Below are 27,443 nucleotides of genomic sequence, written 5' to 3'. Positions count from 1 at the left end.
AAAAAAAGATGTTCTTTTAAGAGGGTTTTCTTGCCTGTAGATCTGAAAGAGAAGGCTGGGCTTCTAGGGGATTCCTCTTTAGGAAACTGAACAAGCATTATGTGTTCTCCCAGTTGAGCCCTTTTAGATCCTCAGGATAAATTTCCAGTGGAACCCACCCTTGAGGGTGTTGGGCACTGTGGTCACATAGCATGACAACAGGGAAAAGTAAGCTACTACATGGTTAGATTTAGAAAGGCCCAGGACAGCTGCCAGGGCTATCAGGGACTATCATTGGAATTAGCCCAATCTCTTGACTCTGTGGATAAAATAATCATGTAAATCATAACCTGGGAAAATCTTTGCCATCATATTACGTGTAAGATTTATATAATATCATAATTAATGATATATGTTAAGGAATATCTGTATTAAAAGAAATATTGCATGCATAATCTTTATCTACTTGAGAACATTTTTTTTGATTTTTGGTTTTTTCTTATTTTACATATCACTCCCAGTTTCTTTTCCTTCCTTCCCTTCCTCCCTCATCATGCCTCCGACATTTTTAAAAATAGTGTAACAGTTTTAATTTATCTTTGAAAGTTTTATAGATGTGTGCAATATATTTTGGTTATCCTCACCCAAAATTCTCACCTTCCAGCTCCCCCTTATCTCTACAGCAGGTCTGTTTTATCAGCATATCCCTTTATTTTGTTATCTTTTTCTTAACCTATTGATTCTAATTAGTGCTGCTTGCTTATATGTGCATAGGTTCAAAGTCATCTATTGAAGCATGGGCAATTTACCAGGGACCAAGTCCCTGAAGAAAAATGATTCCCCCCACCAGTTCAAGTAACTCTGAACTGCAAAGCTCTTCAGGTAGGGATTAGACTGTATGTGTCCCTCCCCAATCAGTGCTGAAATATAGACTGGTCTGATGGTGCATGCCTTCTGCAGGTAATAACACCTGCTTTGAGTTCATAATGACAATGTTCCTGTCATGGACAGAAGACACTGACTTACAGTAGTTCTCCCTAACCTCTGGCTCTTAAGAGACTTTCTGCCACTTATCTCTGATCTCTAAGCATTGTAGGAATGTGATAGGTATTGGTGGACAGACAAGATGATATAGATGGCTTTTTAGAACTAAGCACGTAATAATCATTTATTTACTCTCTGCATTGCCATGTGATCTGCAAGAGAGAAGCGCATTAGCTGGTGCCATGGATGGTGTAACACTAACATGAACACCTTAATTTCCACAGAAACGTGCAGTTACCATGGAACATCACTGTGGTCTAATCACTGGTGACAAGGAGCCAGGTAAGCCTGACTTACTACTCTTAGTGATGAGATGTTTGTACCCAGCACAACCTCTCATCTACAGTGCCGCTTCTAGATTATTGATCTTCTAAATACTGATATCTTTCCCAGTGCCACTGAAGAGCATTTCAGTAACCTTGTTTATTAATGACTTTGTGGCTGGTGTGTCTACTACCTTAAATTATGAGAATAAGGAAGAAATCCCAGTAGAGGCAGTCTTTGTGTTCCCCATGGATGAAGACTCTGGTGTCTACAGCTTTGAAGCATTGGTGGATGGAAAGAAAATTGTAGCAGAATTGCAGGAGAAGAAGAAGGTCTGAATGATGAGTACATTATCTATTCTATTATTACTTTAAATTGAATTCTACTTTTATCTTGATAAACAATTCATGAGTATGAATGCTGACTATTCCTTCTTTCATTCATTTCTACTTAACATTTTTCTAAAATCAATAAGGCAGAGGGAATCAAGTAGAAGCTACTAGAATAATTGTAAAGTTCATGGGATCTATGACACACCCTCTAAACATTCCATATTTTCTTGACTTCATGTGATTTTATTTCCACCCTCCCTGCCCTGGTTCTAGGCCCATAGCAACTATGAGGATGCCCTCTCCCAGGGCCACCAAGCTTACTTACTGGAAGTGGATAACTACTCCAGGGATGTCTTTTCTTGCAATGTTGGGAACCTCCAGCCTGGGGCTAAGGTCGGAGTTACCTTGAGGTATGTGCAGGAATTGCCTCTGGAAACAGATGGTGCCTTGCGGTATGTGCTCCCAGCAATCTTGAATCCAAGATACCAGCTCTCTGGTAAGTAATTTCTACCTTTGAAAACCAGAGGTACAACGGCTGGGTGGATATGCCAAATTATGTTTGTGTTGAAAATTGTTGCCATGGAAAACAGAATTAATGTACTTTTTTTATAGAACTGTCAGCGAACAGTTGTTTGAATATAAAGACTCCCATAGTCCCTTTGGAGGACCTGCCCTACACACTCAGCATGGTTGCCACCATCACTTCCCAACATGGTATTGAGAGGGTTCAATCCAACTGCTCCTTGAGTCCTATTCAGTACCTTACTAGTGACAAGACTTCTGCTCAGGTGAATAGTAAGATAACACTACTGTCAGTCCCCTCTGTATTCATCATTGGCTTAGTTCTCATTAAACCTTCCCACATCCCTCTTACTTTTTCTGTGCACACTTAGAGAGGCACACAATGTACCTTCTCTACTCTTGGTAAAGTAGTCTTTTTCATATAGTCTTTTGTATGCTTCTGATTGTGTCTTGATGGAAGAATCCTGCAACCCTGAATTCTGACCTTATCTCAGAGCAATCAGTGGCAGTTGTGACATGGCTACTCTGCTCCTCTCCTCTTCAGGTTTCCTTGGCTGAAGGACAAAAGTTTGACGGGGATGTGGAACTCCTGATTTACTACAGTGAAGTGCACAGGCCCAGTGTAGCTGTGGAGATGGGGATGCAGAACATGAAGCCAGGTATTTCCTATCTCCCACTATGACCACTTTCTAAGGTGTAACTCTCAATCAGTTCTGATTTTCAACTTTGTATCTATGATCAGTGTATGACCATTGAAATACTGACTTTTCCCTTCCACATGGAAAAATGACAGGGCTTAAAAATAAGAGATCAGGTGACTACGTACTATAGGCTTATTTACATAGATTAGTACATAATTAGAAGGAAAGTATGACCAAATAATTCACAAGAAAACATGTGGTCCATTATCAACATGTGACAATAACTGGTCTTACAAAAAAAAAAAAAAAACGGCAAGTAAAAGTAATCCACTGATGACTTCTCCTTTCATAGGATCAGTGATGTCCGAATCTGATAAAGTCACATCCTTTACATGGTTTAGTGACTTTCACTGTCAGAAGTGTTGAAACAAATCAGTTTGTATCAACTGTTTTGAAAGTATTTGGCCTGCAAATAGTAAAATCTCATTTTGACAATTCTAATATTTATAACATTTCTTCTGAAATAAATCTAAATGTCTATGTAATATACAGATGATATTGACTGATATTATAATAGCATCTAGTATTAGTAAATGATAAAAATATGTAATGCATTCACTATTTGTGTTATCAGTTACAAGATAAGTTATGATGTCATTGTTATAATAATGTACATTAACAAACAGGAGAATTTCAATAGACAATCTCCAAATAATGGGAAAGGAAAAGTAGTTATATTTCCTAATAGCATTATAGAATAATAGTTGGATTAGGAAAACAACTGTATTATAATCTAGGCAATATGCACATAGTAGTATTTCTACATGAATAATAATTTCACTTTAAGTAAATATGTTTTATTAGTTAATTCATCACAACTTGATGTAGTCTTGCTGCTAGTAGTTACTTTTTTGTCTTATGATGAATAATGGCCAAATTTAACACAGAATTAGTTTTAGGTTTCCTATGTCCTGTAGAAATTGATCTTTGAAACAATCACAAGAATCCAGCACACATTCTCTGTTTGTAGTCCACTTGATTTTTTTCTTAGACTAAACATAGATTTCCATCGAGTTGTGTTTCTTATCTACATCTAGTGACTGTCATTTAAAACATTTACTTTATGTATACTTAACTTTTTAAAAGCTGGTACAGTGCACGTGCATGTTTTGCTTTAGTTGGCTTGTCTGGCCCATTCTGAACTTGGTTTTAGGGGTCATCACCCAACCCAAGAAGGGTGCTACAACTATAACTACAACTACAACTTCATTTCCAGGTTGGATACATGGAAGTTCCTTGCAGGCAAATCATATTTGTGGCATCTGAGCTTGGGCTTTGCTGCTGGAACTATACTGTGAGGCTTTTATCATGAATCTAGATTTCTATACCTAATCCCCACCAATATAAAATTATCAATATTTGACAAAGGTGACTTCAGACTGAGTGACATGTAGGGGCAATTTCTTCTCCCCTCACTGTCTAGCCACTCCCCTCTGAGGTCACTAAGGAGAATCCCAGCTTCCCTGGATTTCTGGTAACTCTCTCATCACCCTGTTGCTCTATGCTCTGTATGTTTTGTTGATTTCCTGAAATTCTTTTTGGGTATTATGAAATATTCAAACCCAGACTTGGTCTTCTTCAGTCAGGAATATTATTTTTATCCATGATATAGAACCTTAAGATGCTGCAACATAATATGTAATAACTGAGGTCTCAAGTTTCTCACTTTCTCTGACATTTCCTTGGGTCCATGAAAATATTTCTCATCTATTTTCTGTGATCAGATTTGCAGACTCTCAGGAAAAATAGTTGGTCATATCTCAGCCTAGATAATTCCTTTCATATTTGATTCCTAGTTCCTGCTTCCCATGGCACATATTTTGACAGATGATTTCCTTTTCAATATCCTTCAGAAGAGCAAGGGAATCCCAAGGGGCAGCTTAGCTCACTGAAATCATTTATTGTGATCATGATGCACAAAAATATATGAACTAAATGATGTGTTTACTTTAGATTGTATAATTACACAAAATTTAAAAAGAATAATGTATAAAATTATAATTAACAGCTCAGTGTGAGTTAAGCCCTACCCTGAATTTTGTAAGCATATTGGATCACCTAACCTTACAATAACCGTATAGTAGGAATTAGTATGGCGATAACATGAGAAGAGGAAGCTTTGGCTAAGAAGTAGAGGTGCACATTCATGAACAAGGAAGCTCTGATTTATTAAAGTGAAGTCACTTGAATTTGTTTGAAAGAACTAGTAGACACCTTACATGGAATGCTGAACACTACCTACAAGACTTTTTTCTGAACTGTATGGATGTCCATTACCACCAATCTCATGGGCTTGTGGCTTCTCAGAAGAGTGCTAGTGTCATGATAACCATGCACCTCCCAGCGTGGGAAGAAATATACTTCATACCTTAAAAATATAAGCTGTATATCTAAAGATTGTGATATGGTACATCTTTACAATGCTTTCACCCAGGTTTCTAAGGCAATGTTCCTCAGTAGCCTGTGCTTGGAATTTGTCATTTTAAGCATTAAATATGGGAGCATCATTTTCTCCTGATTGTCCAATTGAAGATGTAATCAGTGACCCATGTGATGACTTTCCCATTCATAAGATTTGAAGAAATTTTCCTCTCTCAGTAATCTTAGCTGTATCTTCTGCTCATGCTGGAAGCTGCTAAGCTGATGTGTTTTATTCAGTTGTTTAGATGCCTAGAATTTATACATACTGACACTGCTATGTTATTGCTTGTTATCTCCTACCCTGTTTTTCTTCCTCTCCCCTCTGCTCTGCTTCTTTCTGTTTTATGCAAACAATTCACCTTTACCCCTGTACATACAGAATCAAAAGGGCAAACACGTTTTTTTTCTTTATATATATAGTTTTTTTTCTTATTTTACATAACGATCCCAGTTCCCTCTCCCTCTTTCCCTCCCATCTGCCCCCCCCCTGCCACACTCCACAGGGAGAGTAATGCCTTCCAGGAGGGATCATCAAAGTCTGTCAAGTCATTTGGAGTAGGGACTATGCCCTCCCTCCTGCCTCTAGGCTAAGAGAGTATCCCTCCATGGGGAATGTGCTTCCAAAGACCTTTTGTGCACCAGAGGTACATCCTGGTTTCAATGTCAGAGGTTCCTTAGATGGCCCAGGCCTTCTAACTGAGACCCATATTCAGGGAGTCTGAGTCGGTTCAATGCTGGTTTCCCAGTTATCAGTCTCAGGATCCATGAGCTCCCCCTTGTTCAGGTCAGTTGTCTCTGTGGGTTTCTGTAGCCTCATAAACAAGGAGTTTTGTATTTGAGCTTCTCAGTCCTCTATTGATGTAATAATTGATTCTTGGGAATGGTAGGACACCTCAGTTTCCTGGTATCTTACAGGGTTTTTCCCCTTTCTGTACAGACAGTTTGATGGGCGCCCCTTCTGCAATGGTGAGTTTCTATCCAGATATCCCAGAAGTGGAAGCCTCAAAGGCTTGTGGAGAATTTGTGTTCCTCATGGACCGCTCTGGGAGTATGGATTCCCCCATGAACAACCAGAAGGATTCTCAGCTACGCATAGAAGCTGCCAAGGTAAAGACAGATTCTTCAGTGCTGAGAAGTGCTAAGTGAGTATAATTGGGAAAGACATAGATATGGCCCATTTATAGTTGTAGATCTGTTCTCCATCTGAACAACAAAAAGCATGATCTCTCTGATCTCAGTCTTGAAATACAAGGTGGCATAAGATGGTGTCTTTCCTTACCCTTAGTAACTAGACTGAGATCTCTATGTTTGCTAACATCCTCTTTCATTCTGTCTCATGATTGTTTCACCTCAGGAAACTCTGTTGTTGTTGCTGAAGAGTTTGCCTATGGGTTGTTATTTCAACATCTATGGATTTGGAACTTCCTATGAAAAATTCTTTTCGTAAGTTTTTGGGAAGATCACAGACTGTGAGAGAATGCACTTTAAAGTAGGGCTTCACTGGTAAAATGGCTATTGCAGAGTTGACATGAACATTGGGGCTTTTGGGAAATTTTTTTTGTGATAGGATTAACAGAGTAGCAATGTGTGCTACTGTCATGTGACTAAATGTGCTTACTTCTCCAAGGGAGAGTGTGAAATACACTCAGGAAACAATGGAGGAGGCAATGGAAAAAGTGAAGGTTCTGGAAGCAGACCTAGGGGGCACTGAAATCTTGAAACCACTCCGGCAGATTTACAAGGCACACTCCATTCCTTGCCATCCTTTGCAAGTGAGCATTCAAACCAAGTTAAGAGGGATAAAGAGTGAAATTCTCTAATAACCCCATGCCTGGTTCTTCCTTTTAGAATTGGGTTAACAATGGGTAACAAGTTATCTATCACACAGTGAAGAGAAAAAAGTTCAGAGTCAGTGTTCTTCCTCTATTCCATGGGTTAGGCAGTCAGCCCTCTTTTGTGGTACTACAGAATTTTCAGAGGAAAGCAACATGGGGAAGGTGAGAAACTTCCCAGGGTCTTTGTGCCACCACGAAGCAAGTGAGAGTGAAGCACTGGGGTCCTCACCCATGTGATAACCTAGGAACAGTTGTAGTCCATGAGGACCACTGCTGTTGTCTTTGAATGAACTCAACAGAGGCTTGATGAATACATTCTTTCCTTTCCAGCTCTTTGTCTTCACAGATGGAGAAGTTAGTGACACATTTACAGTCATTAATGAAGTTCAGTTAAACAGCAAGAAACACAGGTATGAGGAAGTATGGGGTCGAGGAAGTACAATAGAAATCATATTTATTTTTCCTTCCTTCTTTCCTTCCTTCCTTCCTTCCTTCCTTCCCTTCCCGTCCTCTTTCTTTCTTTCTTTCTTTCTTTCTTTCTTTCTTTCTTTCTTTCTTTCTTTCTTTCTTTCTTTCTGAGACAGGATTTACCTGTGATTTTAGGGTCTGTCCTGGAACTAGCTCTTGTAGACCAGGATGGTCTCAGACTCAAAGAGATACACCTGCCTCTGCCTCCTCAGTGCTGTGCTTAAAGGTGTGTGCCACCACCACCTGGCAAGACCATTCTTTAAGTAGATGGTGTTGTTGAATATCTGTGAAATGGCAGTTTCACAAGCTGTGTTAACTTAACTCAGATAAACTTTACAAATAGTTTCCAGTTGCTTCATTTTCTAACCAATTAACCATGTTTTGCAAATTTTGTGCATGGGACCATTAGTGTCTCATGTTTTAAATTTTTTTTCCTTGTATCTCTACTTGATACACCTTTTATTATTTATTATTTATTTTTTGTAGTCCAAGTCTCTTTACCAACGAAATTGTATTTTTACTGATATGTATTTGATTTTATGTTTTGAATATGAATATATTGAAGACTGTTTTCTTTTTTAATTTTTCTTATTTTACACATGGATCCCAATTCACACTTTCTCCCTCCCCCTTTCCCACCCTCCCATGCCCCCCACAACACTTCCATCCCATTTCACCCCCAATCCACAGGTAGGGTGATGCCTTCCAGGAGGGGTCATCTAAATCTGTTAAGTCATTTGGAGTAGGGACTAGGCCCTCCCTCCTGCCTCTAGGCTAAAGGAATATGCCTCTATTGGGAATGTGCTCCCAAAGTATTTTGTGCATGAGGGATACATCCTGGTTCCACTGTCAGAATCCCTTAGTCTGCCTACGCCATCTAAATAAGATCCATGTCCAGGGGGTCTGAGTAGGTACAATGCGGGTTTCTCCCTTGACTCAATCTTCCTAGTCCTACATGATTCTTTCTCCTCCCCTTCATTTTCTCTCTCCACTCATTGCCCCCTCTCCCAATATGCTAAGGAGATCTTGTTCCTTTCCCCTTCTGTGAGGGACCTTGTATGAATCTCTTAGATTCCTCCTTGTATCCTAGTTTCTCTGGCAGTGTGAATTATAGGCTCTATGTCTAAAATCCATATATGAGTGAGTACATACCATGTTCCTCTTTTTGTGACTTGGTTACCTCATTTAGGATGGTTTCTTCAGGTTTCATCTATTTGCCTGCAAATTTCAAGACTCATTGTTTTTTCCTGCAGAGTAGTATTCCATTGTGAAAATGTGCCACACCTTCTTTATCCATTCTTCAATTGAGGGGCATCTAGGTTGCTTCCAGGTTCTCTCTATTACAAATAATGCTGCTATGAACATAGTTGAACAGATGTCTTTGTTACATGATGTGGATCATTTTGCTATATGCCTAAGAGTGGGATTGCCGGGTCCTATGGTCGACTGATTTACATTTTCCTGAGTATCCGCCATACAGATCTCCAAAATGGTTGTACAAGTTTGCACTCCCACCAGCAGTGGAGGAGTGTTCTCCTTTCTCCACATCCTCTCCAGCATGAGTTGTCATTGGTGTTTCTAATTTTAGCCATTCTGGCAGTAGTAAGAAGGTATCTCAAAGTTGTTTTGATTTGCATTTCCCTGATAGCTAAGGATGTTGAGCACTTTCTTAAGTGTGTTACAACCTTTTTGATTTCCTCTATTGAGGATTCTTTCCTCAGTTATGTACCCCATTTTTTAAATAGGATTATTCACTGTATTGGTGACTAGTTTCTAGCGTTCTTCGTATATTTTGGAGATCAGCCCTCTATCAGATGTAGGGTTGGTGAAGATATTTTGCTAGTCCGTGGACTGCCCTTTAGTCCTGTCAAATGTATCCATTGCCTAACAGAAGCTTCTCAGTTTGAGGACTCCCATTTATTAGTTGTTGATCTCAGTGTCTGTGCTACTGGAGTTTTGTTCAGAAAGTTGTCTCCTGTAAGAAATTATTCAAGGGTACCTTTCACTTTCTCTTCTAAGAGGTTCAGTGTGTCTGGATTTATGTTGATGTCTTTGCTCCATTTGGACTTGAGTTTTGTGCATGGTGATAGACATACATTTATCTGCTAGCACTATTTGTTGAAAGTGCTTCCTCCTCCCTTTGTATACTTTTAGCTGTTTTGACAAAAATCGGGTGTTTTTACGTGGGTTAATATCAGGATTTTTGATTCGATTCCATTGGTCTATATATCTAGTTTTGTACCAATACCAAGCTGTTTTCAGCTCTTTAGTAGAGTTTAAAGTCGGGGATGTTGATGCCTCCTGCAGTTCCTTTATTGTACTGGGTTGTTTTGGCTATCCTGCATCTTTATAAAGTTGATTATTATCCTTTCAAGGTTAGTGAAGAATTGTGCTGGGATTTTGGTGGGGATTGCATTGAATCTGTACATTGTTTTTGGTAAGATTGCAATTTTTACTATGTTTATACTATGTGCCCAAGAGCATGAGAGATCTTTCCATTTCATGGCATCTTCTTTAATTTCTTTCTTTAAAGACACAAAGTTCTTGCTATATAGTGGTTTCACTTGTTTGTTAACAAGTCGTCACCCTAAGATTCTGCATGTTGTTTGTGGCTTATTGTAAAGGGTGATGTTTCTCTGATTCCTTTCTTTGTCTCTTTGACATCTGAATAAAGTAGGGCTACTGATTTTTTGAATTTATCTTGTATCCTTCTAGATTGCTGAAGGTGTTTATCAGCTCTAGGGGTTCCCTGATAGAATTTTTTAGGTAACTTATATAAACTATCATACCATCTGCAACTAGCAACAATTTGACTTCTTCCTTTCCAATTTGTATCCCCTTAATCTTCTTTTGTTGCCTTATTGCTTTAGATAACACTTCAAGCACAATATTGAAGATATATGGAGTGAGAGGGCAGCCTTGTCTTATTCCTGATTTTAGGGGAATTGCCTTAAGCTTCTCTCCATTCAATTTGATATTGGCTGTTGGTTGACAGTATATTTCTTTTATTATATTTAGGTATGTTCCAGTTATCACTTACCTCTGCAAGACCTTTATCATGAAAAGATGTTAAATTTTGTTAAAGGCTTTTTCAGCATCTAGTGAGATGATCATGTGGTTTTTCTTTTTCATTTTGTTTAAATGGTGGATCACATTGATAGATTTTCATATGTTGAACCATATCTGCATCCCAGGGATGAAGCCTAGTTGGTTATGGTGGATGATTTCTCTGATGTGTTCTTGCATTTGGTTTGCCAGTATTTTATTGAGTATTTTTGCATGAATGTTCATGAGGGATATTGGTAAGTTGGGTATGATGGTAATTGTGGCCTCATAAAAAAAGTTTGTTAATAAACTCTATTGTGTGGAAGACTTTGAGTATTATTAGTATTAGCTCTTCTTTTAATTTCTGGCAGAATTTTACACTGAAGTCATTTTGGGTCTGGGCTATTTTTGGTTGGGAGGCTTTTGATACTGCCACTTTTTCATTAGGGGATATAGGTCTATTTAAGTGCATATCTGTTCTTGATATAATTTTGGTAAGTGATAGTTATCCAGAAATTTGTCCATTTCATTTTAATTTTCAAATTTTGTCGAGTACAGGTTTTCAAAGTATGGCCTGAAAATTATGTGGATTTCTTTAGTGTCAATGGTTAAGTCCTCCTTTCTGTTTCTGATTTTGTTAATTTGCATGTTCTCTCTCTGCTTTTTCATTAATTTGGATAAAAGTTTGTCTATCTTGTTGATTTTCTTAAAGAACCAACTCTTTGTTGCATTGATTTTTTTGTATTGTTTTCCTGGTTTCTACTTTATTGATTTCAGCTCTCAAATTGATTATTTCCTGGCTTCTACTCTGGGGTGAGTTTGCTTCTTTTTTGTTCATAGGCTTTCAGTCTCTAATGTGACTCTCCTGTGTTTTCTTATTATGGGCACTTAGTGCAATGAACTTCCCTCGTAGCACTGCTCTCAAGGTGTTCCATAAGTTTGGGTATGTTGTGTCCTCATTCTCTTTAATTCTAGGAAGGCTTTAATTTCTTTCTTTATTTCTTCTTTGACCCAGGTATGGTGCAATTGCATGAGTTTCCATGAGTTTGTAGAGTTTCTTCAATTTGTGTTGTTGTTGAATTCCAACATTAAAGCATGGTGGTCTGATAAGATACAGGGGACTATTCCAATTATTTTTTGTATCTGTTGAGGTTTGTTATGTGGCTTAGTATGTGGTTGATTTAGAGAAGGTTCCATGTGGAGCAGAGAAGAAGATATATTCTTTTGTATTTGGATGGAATAGTTTATAGATGTCGGTTAAATTCAATTGAAACATAACTTCACTTAGTTCTTTTGTTTCTTTGGTGGGTTTCTGACTGGTGTCCTGTCTAGTGATGAGAGTGTGGTGTTAAAGTCTCCCTCTATGAGTGTGTGAGGTTTAATGTGAGCTTTGAGTTTTAGTAGCGTTTCTTTTACGAATGTGTGTGACTTTGTATTTGGGGCATAGATGTTCAGAACTGAGACTGTGTTGATGGATTTCTACTATGACGAATATTACATGGCTGTCCTCATCTCTTTTTATTGGTTTTGGTTTGAAGTCTAATTTGTTAGATATTAGGATACCCACACCTGCTTGCTTCTAGAGTCCATTTGATTGGAACCCTTTACCTTGAGATAATGTGTGCTTTGAAGCTTAGATGTGTTTCTTGTATACAGCAGAAAGATGGATTCTGTCTTTGTATCCATTCTGTTAGCCTGTGTCTTTTTATAGGCGAGTTAAGACCACCAGTGTTGAGGGAAAATAAGGATCATTGTTTCTTAATGCTTGTTAGTTTTAGATTTTTTTGACAGTGGTATTGTGGATATAGTTGCCCTACTTTACCCTTCTGTTCTAGTGAAGTGGGATTATCTATTGCCTATGTCTTTGTGAGCATAGTTAACTTCCTTGGGTTGGAGTTTTTCTTCCAGAACTTTTGTTGGGCTGGATTTGTAGATATGTATTTTGAACATCTGTCTTTGACATTAAATATCTTGTTTTCTCTGTCTATAATGATTGAGAGTTTTGCTGGGTATAGAGGCCTGGGCTGGCATCCCTGACCTTCAGTACTTGTAGAACATCAATCCAGGACATTATTGTCTTGAGAGTGTTCATGGAAAATCAGGTGTAATTTTGATAGGTTTTTCTTTCTATGTTACCTGGCTTTTTTCCTTCACTACTCTTAATATTCTTTCTTCATTCTGTATGTTAGTTGTTTTGATTATTTTGTGTCGAGGGGTCTTTTCTCTTTTATCCAGTCTGTTTGCTGCTTGTACTTCATGGGCATGTCCTTCTTCAGAATGGGAAAGTATTCTTCAATTATTTTATTGAATATGTTTTCTGTACCTTTGAGCTGGGCTTCTTCGCCTTCTTCTATGCTCATTATTCTTAGGATTGGCCTTTTCACAGTGTCCCACATTTCATGGACGTTTTGTGTTAAGGATTTGTTGGATTTAAGATTTTCTTTGGTCAATGAATCTATTTCCTCTAGTTTATCTTCTGTGCCTGAGATTCTGTCTTTGATCTCTTATGTTCTGTTGGTTAGTTCCTGATTGATTGCCCAGTTTTTCTATTTCCAGCATTCCCTCAGTTTGTGTTTTCTTTATTGTCTCTGTTTCAGTTTTCAGATCTTGAACTGTTTGAGTTGTTTCCTTTAACTGTTTGATAGTTTTTTCTTGGCTTTCCTTACTCTCTTTAAGAGATTTGTTCATGTCATTCATTTTTGCTTGTTCTTTTCCTCTATTTCTTCCAATTTTTGTTTGTTTTTTCTTCCCTTTCTTTAAGTGACTTTCTCATATCATCTTTGAGGGCCTGTATCATTTTTATGAAGATTTTTTTAAGGTGTTCTTTTCTGCTTCATTGCTTTGGTGTGTTCAGGTCTAGTTGGTACAAATTTCCTAGATTATGGTGATGTTTTCATTGCAGTCTTCCCATTGCATTTTTCAGTTGACATAGGTGGGTTTGGAATTGTCTGTAGCTCTTGGTGGTCCAAGTTCTTTAGGAGGTCTCTCCTCTATCAGGGGTCTCTCAAGCAGAGGCCCTGGCACTGGAGGTCAAATATCAGGTAGGCGGGAGTCAGGGTGGTTCTGTAGGGATAGACGTGTCCCCAGTAGAGGCCTGGCTCTCTGACAGAGGATGACTTTTTCTTACTCTGTGGTTTATATCTTCCCTTTCAAAATTGTTACCTTTGCTTTACTTTTTATGATAGGTTTCCCTATTCAGTCCTTACTGGTCTGCAACTACTTTACTAGATCAGGCTGGCCTCTATGGATGTAGGTTTGCCTTCTTCTGCCTCTAGAGTAGTGGAATTGTAGTCATGTGTTTTGAGTAACTGTCACTTCAACTTCTATTCTCTGAAGTTTCATTTTGTTAGTGCCTTGTTAAAGTATTTACTATTCCAGCTATGTAGGTAGTTTACATTTTCTTTTCAAGGGATTTTGCTCTCTGTATATACTGGTTCTTTGACAAATTCTCATATTATAAAATACATTCTGCTTACTATCTCCTCTCATCCTTTTCTAGCTCCCTCCCATCTCTTTCAGTCTTCCTTTCTCTATTCCTTTTACAAGTTTCTCACTTTTTGCTTTATATTGAGACATAGTTTGTGCAATCAGGGCCATCTCAATGATTACTGGACTGGGGCTACCCATTGGATCCTGGTATGCTTCCAATGGGTATACAACTGAACGCCACAATTCCCATTTTCTCTGAATCTATCAATAGGTTTTTATTCCTCTAATAGTCATGGAACTATTGTATCTGAGAGTATATTATGCCTGAAAGATGCTATTATACTTTGTGTGGCTCATAGCTGGTTAAGGTCATAAATGTCTTTTCTCTCTAAGTAGACTTTACAGCATCTCTTGATTTCTCTATGTCATATAACCAAGATTTGTGGTGGCTTCAGCTTTAGGGTCTTAACATCTTTTGTTGGTAGGCAACTATGAGCAATAATAAGGCACTATGTTGTTTCCTGAGCCTCCTTGACCAACACATCATAATTAGTTATCCCTTTCCTGTCACTGATTTTGGTTTAGTAACTCATAGTGTTGGTAAATTGAGTCACTTTGGATCATGGTAATGGAGCCACTTCAGGATGTAATTAGGCTACAAGGCAGCAGGGAGGAACAGTCTCTGATGGTCTAAACCCACAAACAACTGTGCAGAGAATGAAACAAGTTCATCATACCAAACTCAGATCTAATCTACATGTTTCTTAAAAGAATAACTCGTTCTTGCAATTTTAGTCTGTTTTGTGCACTGTTTGCATTACTCAATGAAACAAGACTTCCAGGTTTGCCAGAAATGTCTTGTGATTAAAGTCATTCAAATGGTGCAATGCTCCTCCAGAAAAACAACTCTATAAGTAACAGGAGACAATCGTTGTTTTTCTAAAATGACTTCTTCAAGGTTTAAGTACTTTCAGAAAACAACGTTTCATTCCATTATTTTCCTTCAACTATACAGTATGTGTGTCTTAAAGGTTGAAACATTAAGTAGCTAAATACATCAGAAAGTAATGCAAGAATATTGAAATACACATTGATAAAGCATAAAGAAGGAGAGGAGAGAAGAAAAGGCCAGGAAATGATTTCTCATGTGTTTTTAGGGGTACCTACCACTAACAAAGCTCAAAACTCTACAATTTTCCTTATTACTCTGAAACTTCTTGGGTGGGCAGCCATCCACACATGACACATGCTTCAAATGGTACATGAACAGCATATGGAGGCTTATTTCTTTTCTCTCCATTTCTAGGTCTTGGCTCCTAGATTCATATTCTCCCAGAAGTCATTGAAGCCTGTCTTCTTGGTGGTTGTGATTTTACACAAATTGTTAATGTTTATAAGTCTCTAGATCTCTCTGACTTGAATAACATGGTCTAGTATTCCTGCAAATAGAACCCATGGTGTTTTGTCTTGATCCTTGTCTTTGAGTTCTTTAGTATCAGAATCTCATAAGAAGGCACAAATTTCACCTTTAGGTCTTCTGCATGACAAATCTGGAAACCCCATTTATAATAATAATAATAATAATAATACAATACAAACTTTGGTCCTCATGCCTTCATATGGAAAACACAAATTCTATGACCTGATGATGTAGGATTTGAGGCTGATGGATACTAATGTATAAAGCAAAGATGACAGTTTTATATTTTAATAGTTTACAAGGATTTCAGAAATAAAATGCTGCTAGATAGCTATTGCTCCTCTGCACTATAGTTGGGGAAAGAATTTAAACAATTTTCAAATTCCCTAGGTTCAAATCTTCATCAGCAAATGAAACAGAGCTTTTCTTCATAGAAGACCCATGGCATTAAATTGTATTACTTACTTAAGCATTTATTATCTCCAACATAGACAAAGTGTGATTCCTAAGTGATAGCATTGTCAAAAAAAAAAAAAAGAAAAAAAAGCAAACTCATTTGTTATTTTTTGAGCAGCCCACGTGAACTAAGAATTCTACTATGGAGAACCCATCTCTAATATTCATCATTTCATTGTTGCAGATGTTTCGCATTTGGAATTGGAGAAGGAGCCTCCACCAGTTTAATCAAAGGCATTGCCCGGGTTTCAGGGGGTACTGCAGAGTTTATCACAGGCAAGGACAGGATCCAGACCAAGGTGAGAGCTGGCCAAGGGACCAGAGTTGCAAGTACAGAGTGACTATGAGGCACAACAGGAATCCTTCTGCAAAGTACACACTTTCATGAGCCTCAGACTATACACTTAGTGAGTCTACTTCCTACCTTGTTAAAAATAGTTCCAATCTAATCTAGAAAAAAGATAGTTAAGGAGATAGTGACTTTTGTTTTGAAGACCTGAGAGAAAGAATTTTAATACTTTGGTTGCTCTGTCTGAGACTGTAGTCTGCATTGTCAATAGATCTGGTAGAAATCTATTCTCCATGTAAAAAGAAAATGTGTGTGTGTGTGTGTGTGTGTGTGTGTGTGTGTGTGTGTGTGTGTGTGTTAGACTCAAAGGTATGGTAAGTTCACCTTCTTTTAGTATGCAAAAATGCAAGACATTTTAGATTATATTTTTAAATGACTATCCATGTTGTTACTATTTCTTTTCTAACTCACTTCTGCAGAGGCCTTTTTTATTTATTATTTCCCTTATTCAAATCTACACTTTTGTGTCCCTCAAGTGTAACTTTACACACAAGGTGAGAAAGAATTTAATTTCCCACTTAGCAATAGTAGTTATACCTGACATGCATTACATCCTTTGTCCTGGTAAAAGCTGAATGAATGTCTGTCATTATTATATTTCTTATGTATAATTCTGGCTCTTCTCTCTTCCAACAGGCTCTTGGGTCTCTGAAGTTTGCTCTAAACTGTTCGGTGGATGACTTCTCTCTGAGCTGGGATTTGCCTCCTGGTCTGTCAGCTAGCATGCTTTCTCCAGAGCAGACTGTCATCTTTAGGAGTCAGAGATTAATCATCTATGCCCAACTCACTGGAACTATGCCTGTAAGTACCTATTATTGTTCATTTCTTTACTTGGTGAGACACTGTACCAGCAGTGTTATAACTGCTTTCTTTGAGATTTCAGCAAGATATGTCACTTTCCAGGCAGCCAGCCTCCTATCCTTTCCTTCATGTCAGCCTCGCTGATTCTTAGCATGATGATTCACTATGTTGAGGATCTTCCCCAGTGCTCACTGTTCTCATGGTTGTGAGTCTGTTTTGTCACTCCTATTCTCCTCTTATTTGTAGCAAGTGGAGACCTCTGGAGAAGTGTGCCTTAAATATACACTCCAAGGCATGAGTCTTGAAAACAGGGTGACATTTTCCCTGCAACCCAAGACCGATACCAGGTAAGAACTCAGCTTTGCTACTCCATTTCCACTCTTCCCCACTTTTCCCTTCCATTCTTCTCCTTTATGTCTTTTTTCTCTGTCATAGGCTGGCTCTGTCATTCCTGTTACTCATCTCAACTATTTCCTCTAAGTTTTTCTCTTTCTAATCCCCTCATCTGAAGTCTTTTTCTCTGAATTCTCTTCTATCTGTAATCACTAAAAATTAAGTCTTGGGTACCTGCTTTGCAGTTACTTTTATTTAAATTTTTGCAGTATTTTTCTTTCAGCTTCACCATTCATCGGTTGGCTGCAAAGACCTTGATTCAGACCAAGGACTTGGGCTCCCATGAGACTTCAAAAAGAGCAAAAGATGATGTGTTGGACATCAGCATTCAGTCTGGAGTCCTCAGCTCCTTCACAGCTTACATTGCAGTAAACAAGGAGCTCAACCAGCCAGTGCAGGGGCCATTGACTCGTAGGGAGATTCCAAGGCCAGTTACCTCTACATCACCATGTGCATATAAAGTTAAAACTTGTAAGTGTTATCCCAATTCAAACTTATGTATAATGAGTCTCAGTTATCCAAGCACACCATGTAAACAATGAGAACTTTCAGAATTTTGTAAATTTAAATTTGTAATTTTTCTCTTTTTTCTACACCTGGGATTTGTGGCTTGCCTTAAATTTTCTAGAGAAGTAGATTGTGTCCACCTGGGACAGAGATTTATTATACAAGTAACAGTAAAACACCAGGACATATTACAATGCAGAAGTATCCATAAACACTGAATAATGAAATCATTTAATTTGAATCTGACTTCTATTCTTGATGGTTATTCAATGGCCACAAATAGCCACATGGAAGCAAATGATTAGATGACATCTGATAATGTTAGTGGCAGAAAAGTCTATTTAAGAAAATGGTGGATCTCTGAAAAAGTCATAGAGGATTATTGGGAAATCAAAATAAAAATCACATCATTTTTGTGGGATGGTTGAGGGTTCAGTTGCACTTGGTGCATTTTTTCAGTAGTCACACATACTAATTATAATCTTGTGTTTGTGAATCATTTGTGTCATGCATGGGTCAGGAACTTCACCTTAAGAATGAAGTGGCTGGAGTGCTGAATTGATTTCTAGTGTGATATTTTGTCATCTTGATGATTAGAAATTATGGCTATGGAGTTGAAGGTAGTGATAAGGGTGATAATTAGTTTGATTGGAATTTAGGTTGAATGAAAAAGAAATGATTAGAGAAAGGTGTCATACAGAATAAAGTAGGAGATTTGTAGACTTAGAAGGTACAAGTCACGTCAAAGGCCATTTATTTAAAAAAACATGAAACCCTAAGTTAAAACACTAGAAATATGGGCATTATATTTTAAACATAAGACATTTGTGCAAAATCAAACAATGTTTTATGATACTAATGACTTGAGAGCATGGGAGAGATGTGTTAGAGTCATAGTCATTGGATCTGAGGAAGACAAGACCTTTGCATTAAGATGTTGTAAGGTCTACTTACATGGATGGTGAAAATTCTCAAACTTGTCAAAGAACTTGGAGTTCATTGGGAGCCTGTGTTGAGGTTTTTGGGTACTTTGGGTACTGGTAGGAGGTGACTTAAGTAGTTGATGGTTGAGAGTAGTGAAGACATATGGAAGACAACTCAGGTGAGAGAAAAGGGAATATTCTTGGGCTTAGACAATTGCCAACCTAACTTTCTGAACATGGATGCTTAGGGTGTAGTTGAGCTTCTTTTGAAAGGGACAGATGTAAAATAGCTTTGTGAGACAGAAAAAGTTCTTTTCAGTTAAGGAGTATCTGGAAGAATCTTCAGTATTGAAGATGAGAGGCAGCTGTGATTGCCCAGCAGATGTCAGGGATTCTAGAAGACTGAACAGGAAGTAGAAAAAGGGTTCAGAGGGTGAGTGTCTGTATTGGAGAAGGCCACACTGAAGAATGGCACATTGTGGTTAGAGAGGGATGCTGATATGGATGGGAGAGTTGATGCCTTCCATTCTCACAACTTTTAATATTTGTTTGTTGTAGTTTGTGAAGGATGCTGCAGTCTCCACTGTACATTTATGTTTTGCAGGTTGCAAGCCAGGCTTACCCTCAAAAGAGTTACCATGTCTATATGCACTGAATGGTGAGCATCCCTGGAGGTCATATTCCACAGTCTAGGACAGTTTCCTTCTGGTAAAAGTTCTCTCAACAATGTTTTTTTTAATCACAGATACTGAATTTTATGAATTCCAATCTTCAAGACCTAGTAGGGGAAATATAGCATCCACCAGAAAGATGAAAATGTCACATTCTTCCACCAAGAAACCCAACTTGCAAAATGACCACAAAGGTGAAATGGACCTCAGAATGTGTGCCTGATGCATGGTAGCCATAAACTAACCTTCTCTGCTCTTCATCTTAGACCTTTCTCTACCTTTGAGGTGACTTACTTGAGGCAACAGACAGGAGGTGAGATTTGACATCGCTGTGTATTTGCCGGAATAAGTCTAGCTTCACTAATCTATGATATGGCACTTGATACCTTCTAATTGAGTAGCCTGTAGTTCCTTGAGTTCCCTTGGCAATATCTGTCTACATAGTCCACCTATCATTAGGGCTTGCCTCCAACAGACTCTGTTCCTGTTGTGTTCAGAACCCAGAGCAACTAGCCACCCATCACAGATTAGAAATGGTCAGTGGATGTCCTGCAGAACCTCCTATTCCAGGAAACTGCCTCGGGTGGGCTATGATCCCAGGTTCTCCATAATTCCCTGTGCCATCTCTCATGTTTCCCACAAAGGTTTTGGAGAGAATTACTTTGTGCAGCTTGTTTCTCTCCAAAAGGCAAATGGCTCCTGGGAGCTGCATGAGAATCTGGCCAAGATCCTGGGCATTAATTTGGAAGACATCATGGCTGCAAACCCTGCCAAGGTGAGATGCAAAGTAGATAAAAAAGAGTGTACATCCTGATGATAGGAATATAATTAGAGTCTAAATGAACCAAGACAGAGCTAAGAAATAAGAATATAGGTGATGCAAAGGTGAAATTAGGTTGTAATATATAGACGATGAAATTATTTCTACTTCAAAGGGACCCTAAAGAACATGGAATTAATGGTCTAGCTGCAGGAATGCGTGGTCAGTCATGGATGTCAAAGGGAAAGTAAATGCTCTTCTGTGTTAGACATATTCCCAAAGACTTAGTTATCAAAATAAACATTTTTATCTTCACATTGTACCAGATTATTAATCACTTAATATTAATATACTTATCTCCCCTCATTTCAGTTAATTAAGGCAAGTTCTATTTATATATCTATATTGAGATGAAGAAATAGAACATTAAGAAACTGAACTCTCTCTTTGCAAAATTAGATTCAGTACAAGGATCCTCTGTCTTTGGAGACTGCAAAGTCAGTCCCATTATTCTTATATATGTCTTCTCAAATAGGCTGGCTAGAGTATACCTTCTTCAGAATTTTAAGATAACCTTCTAGATCTTCTAATACTATTTGAAATAAAAATATCTTCAACAAAAGACAGATACCAAACAATGAAGAAAAATACAGTTCTGAGTTATTAAAATGTGAAACAAAATTAAGTGAACTTCACATATCTATAGTTATATCGTCTATAGTTATATTGCTTGTACCCTCTTCTAGTCATTCCTGGCTATTGAGCCTATGAAATGTGGTTAGTGCAATGAAATATAATTTTCAATAAGTAGCTTTATCTATGCTGTAAAATACAAACTGACTTAAATATTTAGAATAAAATTATTCCCATTGCTTGTCAAATGATGAATCTGTTTTAATATTAAAAAAAGACCTGCTACTAGTTAGAGAAGTAGATCACCAAGAGAACCCAACTCTAGCATACAGCAGGCCATGAACTCAATTTAGTGCAAATATACAGTAAAGAGAATACATGTCACTTGTTATCTGAAGTTCAATTGAAAATTTGAAACTTTTAAAATGATTTGTATTTTTATTATTACTATTTTAATTTTGACCACAGTTTCTCCTCCCTACTCCCAACCCAATCCCTTTCCCCATCTTCCCTCTGACCTCTTCATACATTCCTCCTCAGTTTCTAGTCAAAGAATGGCAGGCCTCCCATGGATATCAACCAAATATGGCATATCAAGTAGCAATAAGACCTATGTACTTCCCCTCATATTAAGTTTGATCAAGTCAACTCAGTATGGGAAATGGGGTTCTAAAATCTGGCAAAGAGTCTGAGACATTCCCTTCTCCCACTGTTAGTAGTGTCACAAAAAACAGAGCTACACAATTGTCATATATATGTAGAAGGCATAGATCAGTCCCATACAGGCTCTTTGGTTGTTGGTTCAGTCTCTGTGAGCTCTTATGATGCCAGGTTAGTTGTTTCTATGAGTTTGAACCCCTTGGCTCCTAAAATCCCCCATTCCCCTCTTCAGCAGGATTCCTTAAGCTCTGCCTAATGCTTGGCTGTAGTTTCCATCTCTGCACCTGTTTCCATCAGTTGCTGGATGAAGTATCTCTGATGACAATTAGGCTAGGTACATAGCAAAATATCTTTACTTTGACATTTTGCCAGTCATGTTTGGTTCTATCCTAGGTCTCTGGGTTATGCTGAATCTGGGTCCGGGCACTCCAGGCAGTGTCATGGATGGGCTCACTTGTGTAGTATAGTTCTCAGACTAGACCAGTCATTAGTTGGCCACTCCCACAATTTCTATGCCACCTTTTCCCTAGCATATCTTGTAGGTAGGACAAATTGTAGATTGAAGGTTACATGACTGGGTTTATGTCCCAATCCCTCCACTGGAAGTCTTGACAGTTCAGGCTACATATTCTCTATTGCTAGTAGCCTTAGTTATAATTACCCTTTAGATTCCTGGATGTTTCCCTTGTATCAACTTTTGACATGATCCCAATTGTCTCCTTCCAGTAATCTCTTCTAGTACTCTCTCCTTCCATCCCCAACCTGATCCTTACTGTTCCCATCCCCACCTGCCCCAATCCAGCCATAAAGTTTATTCTATTTCCTCTTCCTGTGGAGATCCAACTGTCTTCTCTTGAACACTCCTTGTTACTTAGCTTCTCGGTCTGTGGTTTATAGCATAGTTATCTTTTACTTTATAGCTAATAGCCATTTAAGAGTTAGTACATATCATGTCTGTCTTTCTGTGTCTGGGTTACCTAACTCAGAATGTTTTTTGTTTGTTTGTTTTGTTTTGTTTTGTTTTGTTTCTAGTTTAATCCATTTGCTTGCAAATTTCTTGATGTCATTGTAAATGCATCCATTCTTTGGTTGAGGGACATTTAGCTTGTTTCCAGTTTGTTTTTTTTTTTTTTTTTTTTTTTTTTTGCTATTATGAATAAAGCTGCTATGAACATAGACCTTGTGCTATGTAGCATCCTTTGGGTATAGCTGGGTCTTGATGTGGATTGATTTCCTATTTTCTGAAAAACCGTCATATTGACTTCCAAAGTGGCTGTACAAGTTTTCAACCCAACCAACAATGGTGGGGTATTCCCCCTGCTCTACATCCTCTTTAGCATGAGTGTGTTTTTTATTTCAGCCAATATGACAGGTGTAAGATGGAATATCAGAGTTGTTTTAATTTGCATTTCCCTGGTGGCTAAGAGTGTTGAGCATTTCTTTTAAGAGTTTATGGGCCCCCAGACTGATAGATGGGAATCCAGCATTGGACAGACTCAGACCCCCTAAACATGGGTCTCAATTAGAAGGCCTGGGCAGTCTAAGGGACCTCTGACAGTGGAACCAGGATGTATCCCTGGTGCACAAAAGGCCTTTGGGAGTCCCCCTGGAGGGATACTCCCTTAACCTAGAGGCAGGAGGGAGGGCCTATTTTCTACTCCAAATGACTTGACAGATTTAGATGATTCCTCCAGGAAGGCATCACCCTACATGTGGAGGGAGGGATGGAATGGGATGGGAGGGTAGTCGGGGGGCATGGGAGGGTGGAAGGGGGGAGGGACAGAGAGGGAACTGGGATCAATATATAAAATAAAAAAATTAAAAAAAGTTTCTCAGGACTTCCGGTCCCGCCGCCGGGAGCCGGTGCGGCCGTGAGGGCAATCGCGTCTTGCTGCCGCCGCTGGTCGGGCATGGTGTTGGGTGCCGGCCCGCCTCGCCTGACTCGCGGTGCTCAGAAGAAAGGTGGCAGTAATGCTAACACTGGCTAGCAAGCTGAAGCGGGATGATGGTCTCAAAGGATCCCGGACATCAGCCTCCACATCTGACTCCACTCGGAGGGTTTCTGTGAGAGACAAGTTGCTTGTTAAAGAGGTTGCAGAACTTGAAGCTAATTTACCCTGTACGTGTAAAGTACATTTTCCTGATCCAAACAAGCTTCATTGCTTTCAGCTGACTGTAAGCCCAGATGAGGGTTACTACCAGGGTGGAAAATTTCAGTTTGAAACTGAAGTTCCTGATGCCTACAACATGGTGCCTCCCAAGGTGAAATGCTTGACTAAAATCTGGCACCCCAACATCACAGAAACAGGGGAAATATGTCTAAGTTTACTAAGAGAACATTCGATTGATGGCACTGGCTGGGCTCCCACTAGGACATTGAAGGATGTTGTTTGGGGGTTAAACTCATTATTTACTGATCTTTTGAATTTTGATGATCCACTGAATATTGAAGCTGCTGAACATCATTTACGAGACAAGGAGGATTTCCGGGACAAAGTGGATGAATACATCAAACGCTATGCCAGATGATAAGAGGAGAGATTGCAGGTCTGAGGACTGTCATAGTTGTCTCTGATGTGAAACAGCTCGAGGTAGCCCTCCTCCCCATCCTCATACTCCCTGTCAGCCCCTTGGGATTGTCCCAGTCTTGCGACCATGTTGTCCTGAAGAAGACCATCCTCCTGACTACACAATACAGCAAGAAAATATGTCTGGACCTCGAGAGCATTGTCTGCTTCCCTTAAAATGTTTACTGAAACTCCACTGTCTAGGCTGTGGGATTCCTCCGAAGTTTTAATGAACTCACCATTGAGGATAGCGCTTGCTTCCCTTCCCCCCAACAAAATCGGTGTCCTGCACAAGTGATGTAATGACATGTTCGGTGTGACTGGCAGATTGGCAATAAGAAACCCGCTATAAACTGTGATTGGATGCACATTCTCTTAGCTTCTTCCACGAATGTTGGCCCTGCCTAGATGTGAAGCTTCCCAGAATGCATAGTCATTCACTGTAGATCTTACTGAAATGCGTATTTTATTTAATGTAAGTATATTTTGGAACAGAAAAAAAAAAAAAAAAGTTTCTCAGCTATTTGAAATTCTTCTGCTGAGAATTTTTTTGTTTAGATCTGTATCCACTTTAATTGGATTATTTGGTTTATTGATTTCTAGTTTCTTGAGTTCTTTATATATTTTGGAAATCAACCCACTGACAGATGTGGTGCTTAGTAAAGAGCTTTTTCCATTCTGCAAGCTGGTGTTTTGTCCATTTGAAGGTGTCCCATGTCTTATAGAAACTTTTCAGTTTAATGAGGTCCCATTTATTAATTGTCAGTCTTAGTGCCTGAGTGGTTGGTGTTCTGTTCAGGAAGTTGTTTCCTGTGTCAATGTGTTTAAGGCCATGTTGGAGGTCCATTGTCCTGCTACAGCAGGATGCCTGTTGAAATCTATGGCCCATATTCCCACTGAAAGCCATGGTCTGCTCTGCCACCTGAAGCTATGCTGATGTCCAAGGTCAGGCTTGCCTCGAGGACCATATTTGTGTCTGGGGCCCATGTTACTGCAAAGCCATGTTAATGTCTGCAGTTTGTACTGAAGTTTCTGGATACTTCAGTAGAGACTAAGCTGTGGCATCTGCTAAAGTCAGAGGCCATGTGAATGTTGTTGGTCCTTGCTGTCACTAGAATCCATGTGGGAATCTGAGATCCATGTTCCAGCTGACTATAAAGGGCAAGGGAGCTTCTTTTGCAGTGGTATTGATGACTACAGAGATCCAGTTGAGAACAAAAAACATAAAAGGCTTCTGTGACAAAAATCTCATTCCTTGCCTCACCCAAACAAGAAGAAATAGCCTTTAGAGGAGGCCATTGAGGAGGACTCTTGAAGACTGTGATAAAAAGGCTGATGTAGAGCTCTCCAGAATTGATGGTTTCTGGCAGTGGTAGGAACAGGAAATGACTCTGTTTTCTTTGAGGGGTGGCCACTGGGAGTAGAAGCATACTCAAGTGAGTATACAGGCAACACAAATTGCACTTGATTACTTTCTTTTGTTTGGGGGAGAGGGTTGTCCACAGGTTGGGAGAGCAGATGTAGTAGAAATTCGAAGTGAGTGCAGTTGGAATGCATTATGTGAAATTTCCAAATAAAAATGTTACATTTTAAAATCAACGTGATTTTTCAATCTGGTCCTGAGCAACATTCTTTTGAGGACTTACTCCCTTGTCTTAAGTGTCCCTCTTATGATCCAGATTAAAGGAACTGGGAAAAGTGACCTGGGATGAGACTGTGCAGAAAAAAACATGACAAGTCATTACAATTCTAAAATGCCATGAAGAACAAGGTACCTTCCTACACACACACACACACACACACACACACACACACACACACACACACACACACACTCACACTCAGAGAGAGGGAGGGAGACAGAGAGAGAGAGAGAGAGAGAGAGAGAGAGAGAGGAGAGAGAGAGAGAACGAGAGAGCATAAGGCCATGTTCCTAAAGGGGAATTTTCCATTTTCCCTCCAAGACACAATCAGTGGAAACCAATGGAAACTCAGAGGTGGCAATCTTCTGTGCTGTGACTTAGGTCTTAGAAATATGAGTAGTGCTTAATAGCTGGCCTGACTCTAGCATCCATCCTTACTAGATGACTAACTTTGGACACATCTTTTCAATTTTGTATTATTTCTGTTTATGTTTTGAAATATGTTTTTGATTCTTCCTATGGCAGTTTTTTGTTTTTGCTTGTTTGTTTGTTTTTATTTTTGGAATGTGAGGATATAAAGAGAAATTAATAAACACAGTACCTTAAAAGAAGTCAAAATATACAATTTGTTCTCTGAGTACAGTCTAATTACCCACGTGTTTGGTGTTATATAGAATGTGACGACGGTTATATTGGATTTACAACTTTAGTCCTTTTCTAAGTGGTAATGGAGTGTTGTTTTGAAGCTCTGTCAGTCTGTAAGGATGTGCCCGGTAATTCCACATAGCAACAGATTAGGGAATGACAAGGAAGGAGATATTAATAGCTCTCTGCTTCGTCTTGAGTGGCTTCCTGCCCTGCCTGGTGCATCATAGAAGTTTCTATCTGTTTTGCAGGATGAGGACCCCTCAGCCTGGGCCACAGTACTGGCTGTGCTCTGGCTGCATGCCAATGGGAAAGACTTGAAGTGTGAGTGGGAGCTTCTGGAAAGGAAGGCAATGGCCTGGCTTCATGACCATGCAGGTAGGAACACAGGCTCCTCCCTTCCTCCATTCCTCCCTTTGTCCCTTTCCTCCCCCACCCCACTTTCAGGTGTGTTTCAGAGCTTTGCCTGTAAGTATACCAGAGGTTGAATACTAGAAAGTCCTCATAGTTGCCCCCACCATGGTATTTCATAGTATTGTTTGTTCCCTGAGCTAATCCTTCCTCTTCAGGATTAGGATGAAATACGAACTTGGTGGTTGGGACAATATGAGCAAAAGGAAGGAACATAGATTTTGATGCTTATCTGAGTAAGACTAACCCTAGACATGTAGCTAGTACTCCTGTATTTTTATTGTATTCTTATTGCTGGGTTCTTGTGAACACAAACGAGTAGAAGAGAATCAGAACATGAAAGGGGGAAAAAAGCTAGGGTACAGCAGGAAGCTAAATCAGAGCTGAAGGGGGTGAGAGTAATAATTGAGGAATGAGAAGCAAAAACACCTCTCTCTCTCCTCCTGTGGCCCAAAGATCTGACTCTTGTTTCTTGTCTTCACAGGCTCCTCTATCTCCATGCTTGTTCAAGCTGCCAATAAACTCCTGAAATTATCTGTGACACCTACTGTCTTTGGTCCCTGA

General features: G+C 39.0%; 2 protein-coding genes across 2 annotated transcripts; both read left to right on the top strand.

Annotated features, from left to right (window-relative positions):
- Positions 1 to 775: 775 nt before the first annotated feature.
- Positions 776 to 27,443, top strand: Vwa5a (von Willebrand factor A domain containing 5A). Its single transcript, XM_051196919.1, is given in 18 exon segments — positions 776 to 837; positions 1,235 to 1,305; positions 1,417 to 1,619; positions 1,893 to 2,115; positions 2,232 to 2,407; positions 2,686 to 2,800; positions 6,201 to 6,370; positions 6,618 to 6,706; positions 6,891 to 7,035; positions 7,429 to 7,508; positions 16,101 to 16,215; positions 16,902 to 17,066; positions 17,313 to 17,413; positions 17,683 to 17,930; positions 19,635 to 19,754; positions 20,205 to 20,335; positions 26,720 to 26,846; positions 27,364 to 27,443. Coding segments are annotated over 18 exon segments (2,421 nt in total).
- LOC127231546 (NEDD8-conjugating enzyme UBE2F-like) lies at positions 23,457 to 24,539 on the top strand. The gene is made up of 2 exons (XM_051197130.1): positions 23,457 to 23,732; positions 23,799 to 24,539. Exons 1-2 carry the CDS (start codon positions 23,585 to 23,587, stop codon positions 24,140 to 24,142), a joined length of 492 nt encoding a protein of 163 aa, XP_051053087.1. The 5' UTR covers positions 23,457 to 23,584; the 3' UTR covers positions 24,143 to 24,539.

Source organism: Phodopus roborovskii, unplaced genomic scaffold (genome assembly GCF_943737965.1).
Source record: "Phodopus roborovskii unplaced genomic scaffold, PHOROB, whole genome shotgun sequence".
Taxonomy (NCBI): domain Eukaryota; kingdom Metazoa; phylum Chordata; class Mammalia; order Rodentia; family Cricetidae; genus Phodopus; species Phodopus roborovskii.
Note: the sequence above shows the minus strand (reverse complement) of the source record. Positions and strands in the feature narration are given on the sequence as shown.